Source organism: Bufo bufo, chromosome 3 (assembly GCF_905171765.1).
Source record: "Bufo bufo chromosome 3, aBufBuf1.1, whole genome shotgun sequence".
Taxonomy (NCBI): Eukaryota; Metazoa; Chordata; class Amphibia; order Anura; family Bufonidae; genus Bufo; species Bufo bufo.
In genome coordinates this window covers 27,689,370-27,702,145 of record NC_053391.1, presented here as the reverse complement: position 1 = coordinate 27,702,145, position 12,776 = coordinate 27,689,370, and the positions used below count along the sequence as shown (strand labels likewise).

Genomic DNA, 12,776 nt, shown 5'->3' with positions numbered 1-12,776 from the left:
CGTGCAGCACTAGTCATCAGTCGGTAGCTGGAAGCAGTGTAGCACTGCAGTGGGGAAGCGGCAACACGCCAAGCTGAAGCTGATATACTTAGAGGACAAACAGCACACCGCCAGAGAGCTGTGGCAGGGGATAAGAGACCAGACTGAGCTGTGGCTCTCGCAACTCAACCTACAACCAGGCATGGTTGTTTCTGATAATGGCTGTAACTTGGTGGCGGCTTTGGAGCTCGACAAGCTCAGACACATCCCACGCCTAGCCCACGTCTTAAACTTAGTGGTTCAGCGGTTTCTCAAAACCTACCCCAATTTGCCTGAGCTACTGGTGAAGGTGCGCCCCGTGTGTGCACATTTCCGCAAGTCATCGACAGCTTCAGCCGGTCTGTCAATGCTGCAGCAGCGCTTGAAATTGCCAGCTCACCTGCTGTTGTGCGATGTCAGCATGCGCTGGAACTCCACGTTCCACATGTTGGCCAGGCTTTGTGAGCAGCGGAGGGCAGTAGTGGAATACCAGCTGCAACATGGTTGTCGCCTTTCCAGTCAGCTTCCGCTAATCAGAAGCGAGGAGTTGGGATGGATGTCTGACCTCTGTGAGACTTTGAGGAATCAACACAGATGGTGAGCGGCGATAACGATATTATCAGCGTAACCATCCCACTTCTGTGTCTACTCAAACGCTCACTGCTCACAATTTAGGACGACGCTTTGCATGTGGAAATGGGGAAAGAAATTTCACAGGGTGATAGCCAGACCACCTTTAGTTCATCTTCTCAGCGCGAATTGGACGATGAATAGGAGGAGGAGCAGGAGATGGTTGCCTCCGCTACATAGGGTAGTACCCATGGAAGTTCTGTTCAGCGTGAGTGGGCAGAAGAGGAGGAAGAGGATGAGGAGATTGAGAGTGATCCTCCTGATGACGACAGCGAAGTCTTGCCTGTTGGTACTCTGGCACACATGGCTGATTTCATGTTAGGCTGCCTTTCCAGCGACCCGCTCATTATACGCATTTTAGACAACATGGATTACTGGTTGTCCACCCTTCTCGACCCCCGCTACAAAGAGAACTTCTCATGTCTCATTCCTCTGGTGGATCCCCTACCGCTAGCCCACAAACGATTTCTCCCCTTGTTAATCCTGTTACCCCTGACACTATACCCCTACTCCCTTGTTTGCTGTGCCCCTGATTTACCCTGGTCCCTGATTTCTTGTTTGTACCCCTGATTTTACCCTTGCCCCTGATTCTATGCCCCTAATTTACCCTTGCCCCTGATTAACCCTTACATTGTGGTGTCCCTGATCCTGTGCCCCTGATTTACCCTGGTCCCTGATATACCCTTGCAGTGTAGTGTCCCTGGTTGTGCCCCTGATCACCCTTCCATTGATATCCCTGATTAACTCTGTTCACCCCCCACGGTATCTCACCCCTATTACCGTATTTGTGTTTGTGGTTTGCTTACACCCCTGTAAGACCACCGTTAACCCTCGTCGTACTCCATAGGGATAGTAAATAGAACCAGGTGGGTGGGCTGTTAATATTTGTGTGTGTATGGTATAGCTAGTTTGTGGGTGGAATCGGGGAACGTGTAGGGTAGTTTAATACTGTATATTTAGTGTTGTATTAGTGTATTGTGTGCTTAATATACTAGGTGTTAATAAATATCTTGCTTACTAGTAACTATCTGTGTAACGAGTAGTCATTGGCGATAGTTAGTTCAGTAAGGCGCATGCACTTAGTTTAGTGAGTAACGTAAGGTATAGTGAAGGTATTATGTATATATAAATGTATAAATATAGCGGAGTCATCAATAGACGACGACTCCTATTTATGAATATTAATTATTGATATTTGCATAAATATTAGTGATTAATATTCTCCCTTTTACAGACAGCTTCACGGATGCGTCACTAACCACCTGGTCACGGATTTGAGCACGGACACGGACGTGTGAATGAGGCTCAACAGTGACATCTACAGTACCCCCCTCCCTGTGTCATCTTTAACTTTATGCCTTTTAGAGATCAGTCTATCTTCAGCTTGCTTAACTGTTTACAGTTAACAGTAACTTTAACCAGGGGTGCCCAAATTTTGCATGCCACTACATACCTCCCAACTGTTCAGAATCCGGTGGGACAGTCCAGGATTTCAGTGGCTGTCCCGCGATCCCTGTATGGGGGAGGTATGTCCTGCTTTCTGGCAGCTGTCTCTGCATCCATAGGAAGCGGAGACAGCTGCCTGTAATGATGAAGCAAGAGCCGTCCGTTGGCTCTCTGCTTCAACATTCCCCCCCCCCCCGCTGCTGGAGCGCCACACGGCAGGTCTGGGCAGGGGCCGGGGCTGACCAGGATCTCTGTGTGTCCTGCTGTTGGTGTTGCTGCTGCTGCTGGGGAACGAGGTGAGTATGTGGATTTTATTTTATTTTTTTACTGCCTGTGATGGGGGCACAGCTGGGCATATTACTGCATCTGAAGGTAGCACAGCTGGGCATATTAGGCTACTTTCACACTTGCGTTCGGAGCGGATCCGTCTGATGTTTCATCAGACGGATCCGCTCCGATAATGCAGACGTTCGCATCCGTTCAGAGCGAATCCGTCTGCATTAAAACTTAGAAAATTTTCTAAGTATGAAAGTAGCCTGAGCGGATCCGTTCAGACTTTACATTGTAAGTCAATGGGGAACGGATCCGCTTGAAGATTGAGCCATATGGTGTCATCTTCAAGCGGATCCGTCCCCATTGACTTACATTGTAAGTCTGGACGGATCCGCTCGCCTCCGCACGGCCAGGCGGACACCCGAACGCTGCAAGCAGCGTTCAGGTGTCCGCTCACTGAGCGGAGGCTGAACGCTGGCAGGCGGATGCATTCTCAGCGGATCCGCCTCCACTGAGAATGCATTGGGGCCAGACGGATGCGTTCGGGGCCGCTCGTAAGCCCCTTCAAACGGCGCGCACGAGCGGACACCCGAACGCTAGTGTGAAAGTAGCCTTACTGCGTCTGAAGGGGGCACAGATGGACATATTGCTGCCTGTGAAGGGGGCACAGATGGACATATTGCTGCCTGTGAAGGGGGCACAGATAGACATATTGCTGCCTGTGAAGGGGGCACAGATGGACATATTGCTGCCTGTGAAAGGGGCACAGATAGACATATTGCTGCCTGTGAAGGGGGCACAGATGGACATATTGCTGCCTGTGAAGGGGGCACAGTTGGGCATAGTACTGCCTGTGAAGGGGGCACAGCTGGGCATATTACTGCCTGTGAAGGGGGCACAGCTGGGCTTATTACTGTCAGGGGGCATTTTACTGGGCATTTTACTGTCAGGGGAACTTTACTGGGCATATTACTGTCAGGGGCACTTTACTGGGCATATTACTGTCAGGGGGCACTTTACTGGGCATAACTACTGTGAGGGGGCACTTTACTGGGCATATTACTGTCAGGGGGAACGTTACTGGGCATAACTACTGTGAGGGGGCACCTTAGGGTTGCCACCCATCCGGGATTCACCCGGACAGTCCGGGTTTGTAATCCTGTGCCCGGGTACAAGCCTTTCTTAGACCTGGACACAGGATTCATTCAAACTGCAGTCCGATGGCATAAGCTGTCGCTCACTGCGGCGGCCGGGTGATCAGCTGAGCGCAGCGCTCCCTGAGTGACAGACAGTCCCTCCCTCCTCTAGTCTACTCTACACAGTGATGCCAGGCAGCGTGCGCACTGCGCAGCCTCAGAGTCAGTCAGTCAGAGCGCTGCCTGTGTTCACTTCCGTCCCCCTCGCTCCTCCTCTGCCTCCCAGTCCCTCCCTCCTTCTCTCTGATAAGAAAGTCAGGTCCACAGGAAGTGACATCAGAGAGAGAGGCAGGGAGCAGAGCTCCATGGGAGAATTGAAATCATTCTTCTTCTCCAGACTAGTCCTGTCCAGCAGCCTGCCCAAGTAGACAGTAGTGCCCACTGCCCAGCCCTGTGCCCTGCCTGCAGACAGTGCTTGCAGCAGTGGTTTTTCGTTTTTCAACTGTGACCAAGAAGACAGTCCTGAGTCCTGACACCTGTCCTAGTCTGTCACTTCTAAAAAGGTATAAATATAAAACATTTGAATAGTGTAATTGTATGTAACAGTGTGGGCTTCTGTCACCCCACTAAACTCTTTTTTTTGCCTTCTTATTATCCCTATACTGCGATATATGAATACATTATGTTATTAGTCATTTTGGTTCAGTAGATAATGAATAAAACGTACTTTTATAATATGTAAATGAGCTCTCTACCAGCAAGTAGGGCGGTTACTTGCTGGTAGCAGCCGCATCCTCGTTTCATAAAGACGCCCCCTCCGCATGTTGATTGACAGGGCCAGCGAACGCGATCGTCCTCTGGCTGGTCCTGTCTGCTATCAGGCGCACTGAGGATGGAGCGGCCGATCGAGCGTCCTCCTCTCAGTGCGCCTGCGCCGACTGAATACCGTTAATCATCAGAAAAACCGTTATGTAGCTGACTGACATTAGCGATGGGCTAATGTCAGCACTACATAACAGTGTGCTTTATAACTCCCTGCCTGCCGCTGCTGCCGTTCTCTTAAAATAAAGACTTATAATATGCTAATGAGCCTCTAGGTGCTATGAGGGCGTTCCTGCAGCACCTAGAGGCTCCGTCTATTCACCCTTTGGCAGTGGCACGTCCATGTCCAGTTGATTGACGTCCGAGTACTCCTCTTCGTCCCGTAAATCCTGCGCCTGCGCCGAATACTAAACGGGACAGCGCAGGCGTGGGATCAGGGGCGTAACGATCGCGGTGCGACAGCAACCAGGGGTAGAGGCGGGACATGGGCGTGGTTGGAGGCGGGACATGGGTGGGGCTGGAGGCGGGATGTGGGTGTAGCCTGGAAGGGGACCCTCCCTCCCTTCTGTTCGGGTTTGGCTTGAAGAAAAGGTGGCAACCCTAGGGCACCTATCTGGTCATAACTACTGTATGGTTGCATAAAGGAGGAATAATTACTGTGTGGGGGCATTTAGGGGACTGGGTGGGATTAGGTGTTCAGTTATGCTTTGGGCGGAGTTAGAGGCGTGGCCTAGTGCTGAAAAAATTTGCTGTAAAATCCCTCTTCCTTCGTTTCAAAAGTTGGGAGGTATGCCACTGTACATATAAGAATTATTAGATATTATGTCTGATTCAAAATAGTTGACAAATGGTCTTAAAACTGGTTTAATGGGGTACTGCTGCATGGGCTTTAAAACTGCAGATTTTCATGTGGCCTTACGGGTTTACGCTAGAGTGGCCACTGGCTTCACCCAAGAAAGCCGGACCTCACTGGCTATGCCCCCCCAATCGCCGGCCGGGAAAAAAACGGGGAGAGGAGAGGGAAGAAGTTTCTGAGGGGAAGGTGAGCTGGGGGCTCTCTCCCCCTCAGTCAGCCACAGGGAGTCATGTCTGCAGCTCTTGTCACTGATTGGGGGTAAGAGAAGCCTCAGTCAGTTGCTGCAGCTCACACTTAGACAGCACAGTGCTGCTGTCTAAGCGTGAGCTACTTCAAGGGTGGACATCCCTGTGTCCGTCCAGGCCCTGCGCCGGACGGAGGACAGGGAACCAGAAAACCGGACTCTCCGACCTAAAACCAGACGTCTGGCCAACCTAAATTACGCTATAGTAAGGAGGGCTGCTTCTGGGGAGGACACTAGCTGGGTAATTGGTGGAGCAGGTTGTTGATGGCTCCCTGCTCCACCATGGCGTCCTTAAGAGGCAGAAACAGTTGAAAAAGAGACATATATCACAGAAGAGCCACCAAAATCCAGAACTGCCCCATCGGATCTGGAACAGTTGGAAGGTATGACTATGGTGAGCTGATTTTCCAAATAATGAACCCTGCGTTTTGACACTTTTTGCTTTAATGTGACCCATTGTGCATGGTAGCCCCATTCAGGGCAGTGACATGATAGGAGTATCTCGTTTTGATCATATTGGGGACCACTTCCAGTGTCCTTTCTTAATTATTTATGATATTTCGGTCTGTTTAATACAGTACATTCTATGTTTGTCTATCTATTGAGTGTACAAATTTCTTTTTTCAATGTGTCTGTTTTGGTTGAATCAAATGTCGCTTCCTGTATGTGGATAACAACTTTCTGTATTTGGAATACAAGACTCTCTTCCTGTGTGTGGAATACAAACTTCCTGTAGTTGGAACACATGGCACTTCCTGTCACTGGAACGCAAACTTCCTGTATTTGGAACACATGGCACTTCCTGTCACTGGAACACAAACTTCCTGTATTTGGAACACATGGCACTTCCTGTCACTGGAACACAAACTTCCTGTATTTGGAACACATGGCACTTCCTGTCGCTGGAACGCAAACTTCCTGTATTTGGAACACATAGCACTGCCTGTCGCTGGAACACAAACTTCCTGTATTTGGAACACATGGCACTTCCTGTCGCTGGAATACAAACTTCCTGTATTTGGAACACATATCACTTCCTGTCTGTGGAACACATACTTTCCGTATTTTTAACACATGACACTTCCTGTGGCCAGCATCTTGTGTAGGACCAAGACTGTTGTCCCCTTAGGTATATACTCCAGGATTTTCTATGTATGGTTTAATGAATTCATTTAGTAGGTAGGTAGACCCTGCAGGATCAGCATGATGTCACTTCCTGTTTCCAAGACAGACTTCCCTGTTAGCAGGGAAGAGTTTGCACTGTTTCTATGTAGGCACTCTTTTATGTCTATGTGATTTCTTACTAGCAGAAACATGATACAAAGATATTTACTGTAAAACTATATGTTCAATAAATAAAGCTGTTAACAGTAGTACATTTGGAGCACGTGGTGGTCGAGCACTGAGGACCTATCAGTGGAAGAATCATCTCCAATATGGATAATAGGGACATTTAACCCTAAGGGTGAAAAGTGATCCTGGAAAGTAGTAAGTCGATGTGATGTCCACTACCTCCTGAAGTGTAAGTCACCCCTTGTATTCATTTTATGACCTTATTTTGTGATGTCTTCATTCTATCTCTGACGGCTGGATTATTTCTTTTTCATATTCATACACCTCAATAACGTATTCACCTCCATTGTATCAGTAGTCCTTTATAGTTCCCAATTAGTGAGACATTGTTCATCATGTCAGATGTTTTGCGAAATGTGATTTTGCAGTGTTCCTTAGATACGGGACTCTCACAAATAAATATTTATTTGAAGTATAATGTTCCTTTTCATCTCTGACCCACCAAGGATGGACGAGGACAGAAACCACATGGCTGTGAGGATATTAGACCTCACCCTGGAGATCATCTACCTGATAACTGGAGAGGTGAGAGTCTCACATCACATCACTCTTATCTCTATTAATAATACAGGTAATGACTGGAAAGGTGAAGGACTCTTAGATTACATGTAGTGATCGGTGTCTCCCCATACACAGGATTACACAGTAGTGAAGAAGTCGTCTGGTGAGTGTGTGACACCCCATGTGTCAGGAGAATGGAGCAGGACCCCGGGAGCCATCACTGAGCCTCCACCTCATTCACTGATACATGAGCAGAAGATCCTAGAACTTACCAGCAGGATCACTGAGCTGCTGACCGGAGAGGTGAGCGCTGCTGGGAATGCTGGGACATTATACAATAACGCCAAGGAGATGTCTGGAGGATGACTGTATGATTGTGTGTGTCAGGTTCCTATAAGGTGTGAGGATGTCACTGTCTATTTCTCCATGGCGGAGTGGGAGTATTTAGAAGGACACAAGGATCTGTACAAGGACGTCATGATGGAGGATCACCAACCCCTCACATCATCGGGTAAGAGGAGACTTTCCTTCATTATAGAGGAGACCAGGTTTGAGGATCACCTAGATGCACCCATCATCTGATCATCACATATAGACAATGTATTCAGTCACTGGGTTTATTTCCTATAGATGAGTCCAGTAGGAGAAATCCACCAGAGAGATGTCCCAGTCCTCTATATTCCCAGGATTGTCCTGAGGAAAAGCAAAATGTCCGACTGGATCATCAGGTGAGATTTCTACAAATCCTCTGCAGATGAATGTAATGCAGCTCACTACTAGACTTCTCCAGCAGTGGAGTATATGATCTTCTTTTCCTATGTAAATGTAAACTTCTTCAGTGTAAATTATTGAATAAATAACAACACAATCCCAATTGGCTGCTTCATAGGCTGACAGAATATTGTCATGTGTTGATAGTGCTATGGACATAATCACGCTCCTTTACAAAACATTGGTGCAGAAATTATAAAGGTCTAGAGAAGTACAGTAAATGCCAGAAATTCTGAGAGGAGATTTTCATGGCGAGGTCACCATGAATGACCAGAGTGGTCATTTTCTGGCTGGAGGAAATAAAGTTCTGTTGAATGGAGATTCTTCTCCTTTAAAGGAGTTATTCTATGATTTACCGCTTTAGCACATAATAGAATGTCATATGTCAGGTCTTTAAAGATTGTGCCCACTCCGGAGCGTGAGCCTGCTGTTTCACAGAGCAGACACCCAGGGCTAATGTGACCAATTTATATGAAAGGCAAAAAAAACGGAAGCACGCACTTCCCAGGCAGGAACGTCTCCCCCTGTCTAAGATTGGGGAAGGTGTTCCATTGCTGTAATAAGCCGGAGCCTGTACTAGGCTTCTAGGCTTTCTACTTGCATATTGCATTTGGCGGTGTATTGCGAACCACTATTTGCCGTCCGCAGCATGGGTACTGAGCAAGTACACTCATGGGCATGAGCCCTAAGAAAGCTAGAACCAGCCCTGTACCTCACATAGATCCAGAGCTCTCCACATTCATTGCTCTAAGTACTGACAGTTCAGGGGGCGTGCACATTTTTAGGGGATGTTCCCTTTGTGCTGCCGCTAGTGGCAGATAGAACAGAGCATGTGCTTCCATCTCAGGGAGCAGGACAGCAATGGTTTGAAAACTTTCTAGAGGTTTGACTTTCTGCATATCCTATAAACTAGAGATTTTTTATTTTTATTTTTTTCTCTCATGTCCTGAATGTGCGATTCTTGCAGGAAAGTTTTGGCGGAATGACGAGTGGACCAGAAAACCCCACATCAGAGTCAGTGAATGGTGAGAGCCTTTCAGAAATCTTGTGTTTTATTCTGCCCTTACAAATGACTGCTGACTCAGTTTACATGCAGATTTTTTTTTAAATTCCTCATCCAGTGAGTTAGATCAGTTGATATCTACCGTATATGTTGCTTTACTACAAGGCTTGGAGGAATATGATTTGATTAGGGATGAGCGAATTTCACAGAAATTTGTGTGCAAAGGATTCCAAATCTTTTGCAATTCGCTTCGCGTTGCATAAAAACAGTATCTAGTGTCATTTTACTGTTAATATTGTCAGGGAAAACGAAGACATAGGATCATATGACAACCGATAGGGAGATTGCCCTGATTGGCTCAGAGGCTGAAAGACGGCTCATCAGCCAATCAGAGGGCAGTAAGCAGGGAGATCCTTATGCTAAATGATAATAAGTGCCATACTGTGTTCAGCTTCTAATCTGGAAGGAAGGTGTCTGGCTGTACCTGACAAAAAAAAATGATTATAGACACAAGCCATTAATTTAGTCTGATAGGGGCACCATAGGGAGATATAGATAGAATTGTGTAGATTTTAGGGAATTTGAACAGGGAAAGCTTTGAGGGAGTGAGAGGCCGGTTACACTGTACGTAATACAGCTGCTTGCTGCTGCAGCAGTTTAGCCTGGCAGTTCTGCATTACAAAACCCCCTAGAAGAAAAAAAAATATTTTTTTTTATGTATATGAACAGGGAGACTGCTTTTTTCTTTTTAAAACCTCAAATTTCTACATAGGCTTACTGCCAGGACTGCACCACAACAGCATTCTGTTGCAAACGCTGAGCAATTGCACATATTATGTCAGTGCATTATACCTGTGTTATTAAATGTGTTACATTATAGCAAAAGCATTTTACGGCAATAACGCCGTGTTATTAGACATTTTAGTACTAAAATTTCACTATTGAAATAGGTGGTAGGACCAGAGGTAGCAACTAGTGTTGGCCGAGCACCTGAGCACAATTGAAGTCAATGGGAGAACCCGAGCATTAAACCAGGCACCCCCTGCTCTGAAGAGGGGAGGGTGTCTGGTTCATAGTAAAAGTTCAGAAATTGATGGAAACACCACTGAAATGGTTCGGGAACAGCATGGGGACGATGTCTGGATGCATCTTGGACTCCCAGGTCGCTGCTGGGAACAATGTTGTCCGAGTAGTACGCCACTTTTACAGACTGACAATAATACGCACCAAACCAAAGATAAAATCTATTTTAGAGGAAAAATTGTTAGGAAACATTCTTTCCTGTATACTTACTTGTATATAAAGTGCAAGTGCTGCCAAAAATTACAAGGAAGAGGCACTCCGATACAACCTGTATATCACATAAAGGAGGGCCTCATTCACATTGTGGTACAATTGTTCAGGTAGTGGGACTCCTACACTCATAAAGCCTATGCACTAAGTGAAAGGGCTGCCAAAAATTACAAGTAACCAGCACTCCAATACACCTTTTATTACACATAAAGAAGGGCATGATACACACCCTTGAAAAATTATGATTGATGGCCTGCTAGTGACCCTCAAAAACATTAGGAGTAAGGGCATACTGGTGACCCTCTAAAACATTAGAGGCGAGGGCCTGCTGCTGATCTGACCATCTAAAACATTAGGGGTGAGGGTCTGCTGCTGAGCTGAGCTAACCATCTAAAACATTAGGGGTGAGGGCCTGCTGCCGAGCTGACCATCTAAAAAAAATTGTGGGCGAGGGCCTGCTGCCGAGCTGATCATCTAAAAAATGTTGTAGGCGAGGGCCTGCTACCGAGCTGACCATCTAAAAAATTTTGTGGGCGAGGGCCTGCTGCCGAGCTGACCATCTAAAACATTATGGACGAGGGCCTCCTGCCGAGCTGACCATCTAAAAATTTTGTGGGCAAGGGCCTGCTGCCAAGCTGACCATCTAAACATTTAGGGGTCAGGGTCTGCTGCCGAGCTGACCCTCTAAAACATTATGGGTGAGGCCCCGCTGTTGAGCTGACCCTCTAAAACATTTGGAGCGAGGGCAGCCTAATAAGCATGTTGATATGATGGAGGAGGAGGACGAGAAAAGGGAGATTGAACTATATGCCCTTTTAAGTTGTTGAAGGGGTGCATGGGAATACAGTGTATTCAATACACCATAAAAGCCACATGTAAAGTGCCTTTATGTTCAGCTGCTTTCCTCTGGTGGAGTAGAGAAGTCAGGGGCAATCCAGGCCTTGTTCATTTTGATAAAAGCCAACCGGTCAGCATTTTCAGTTGACAGGCGGATGCGCTTATCAGTTATTATGCCCCCAGCAGCACTAAATACCCGCTCTGACAAAACGCTGGCTGGCCAGCACCTCCAAGGCGTAGAGCTGACACGGTCTGCTATGTACTCCTTCACCATCTTCCAAAATTTTTCCCTCCTTGTGACACTAGGCCGCGCATCACGCTGAGGGTGCTGGTGGGGTGTCATAAAACTGTCCCAGGCCTTGTAGAGTATTGCCCTGCCTCTGTTGGAACTGCTGTGTGTTCCCCTCATCTCCCCTCCTCGGTTGGCCAAGGAACTACGTATTCTGCAGCCAGCGTTGTCAGATGGAAATTTTTGGAGCAATTTTTCCACAAGGACCTTCTGGTATTGCACCATTTTTCTCGTCCTCTCCACTACAGGAATGAGAGATGAGAAGTTCTCTTTGTAGCGGGGGTCGAGAAGGGTGAACAACCAGTAATCGATGTTGGCCAAAATGCGTACAATGCGAGGGTGACGTGAAAGGCAGCATAACATAAAGTCAGCCATGTGTGCCAGAATACCAACAGACAAGACTTCGCTGTCCTCATCAGAAGGATGACTCTCAATCTCCTCATCCTCTTCCTCCTCTTCTACCCATCCATGCTAAATAGATGGAAAAAAACTTCCATGAGTACTACCGTCTGTAGCGGAGGCAACCGCCTCCTGCTTCTCCTCCTCCTCCTCATCATCCAACTTGACTGAGAAGACGAACTGAGGGTGGTCTGGCTATCGCCCTGTGTACTGTCTTCCCCCATTTCCACCTCTTCCACATGCAAAGCGTCCGCCTTAATTGTGAGCAGCGAGCGTTTGAGTAGACACAGAAGTGGGATGGTTACGCTGATTATAGCATTATCGCCGCTTACCATCTGTGTTGATTTCTCAAAGTTTCTTAAAACCTTACAGAGGTCAGACATCAATACCCACTCGTCGCTTGTGAAGAGCGGAAGTTGACTGGAAAGGCAACGACCATGTTGCAGCTGGTATTCCACTACTGCCCTCTGCTGCCAACATGTGGAACGTGGAGTTCCAACGTGTGTTCACATCGCACAACAGTCGGTTAGCTGACAATTGCAAGCGCTGCTGCAGTGTTGCCAGACCAGCTGAAGCTGTCGATGACATGCAGAAATGGGCACACACGCGGCGCATCTTCACCAGTAGCTCAGGCAAATTGGGGTAAGTTTTTAGAAACCGCTGAACCACTAGGTTGAACATGTGGGCTAGGCATGGTATGTGTGTGAGTTTGCTGGGCTCCAAAGCCGCCACCAAGTTACGGCCATTATCAGACACAACCATGCCTGGTTGTAGGTTGAGTGGCGAGAGCCACAGCTCAGTCTCATCTCTTATCCTCTGCCACCGCTCTGCGGCGGTGTGCTGTTTGTTACCTAAGCAGATCAGTTTAAGCGCGGCCTGTTGCCGCTTCCCCACTGCAGTGCTAC

At 47.4% G+C, this 12,776-nt stretch overlaps 2 protein-coding genes across 5 annotated transcripts in view; both read left to right on the top strand.

The window, feature by feature from the left end:
- Positions 1–12,776, top strand: part of LOC120994418 (zinc finger protein 182-like) — a 668,524-nt gene that overhangs the window by 593,383 nt on the left and 62,365 nt on the right. The window contains exons 14-15 of the mRNA XM_040422965.1: positions 7,910–8,007; positions 9,018–9,075. Coding sequence (XP_040278899.1) covers positions 7,910–8,007; positions 9,018–9,075 — 156 coding nt within the window. The remainder of the gene's footprint in view (positions 1–7,909; positions 8,008–9,017; positions 9,076–12,776) is intronic.
- LOC120994421 (zinc finger protein OZF-like) overlaps positions 5,175–12,776 on the top strand; it is a 391,027-nt gene continuing 383,425 nt past the window's right edge. Inside the window, exons 1-2 of one of the 4 annotated variants that reach the window (XM_040422975.1) lie at positions 5,175–5,808; positions 6,811–6,947. The gene's annotated coding sequence lies outside the window, so the exon portion shown is untranslated. Of the gene's footprint in view, positions 5,809–6,438; positions 6,718–6,799; positions 6,948–12,776 lie in introns of those variants that run through there. The other 3 variants (XM_040422974.1, XM_040422973.1, XM_040422976.1) reach the window with 3 other exon arrangements.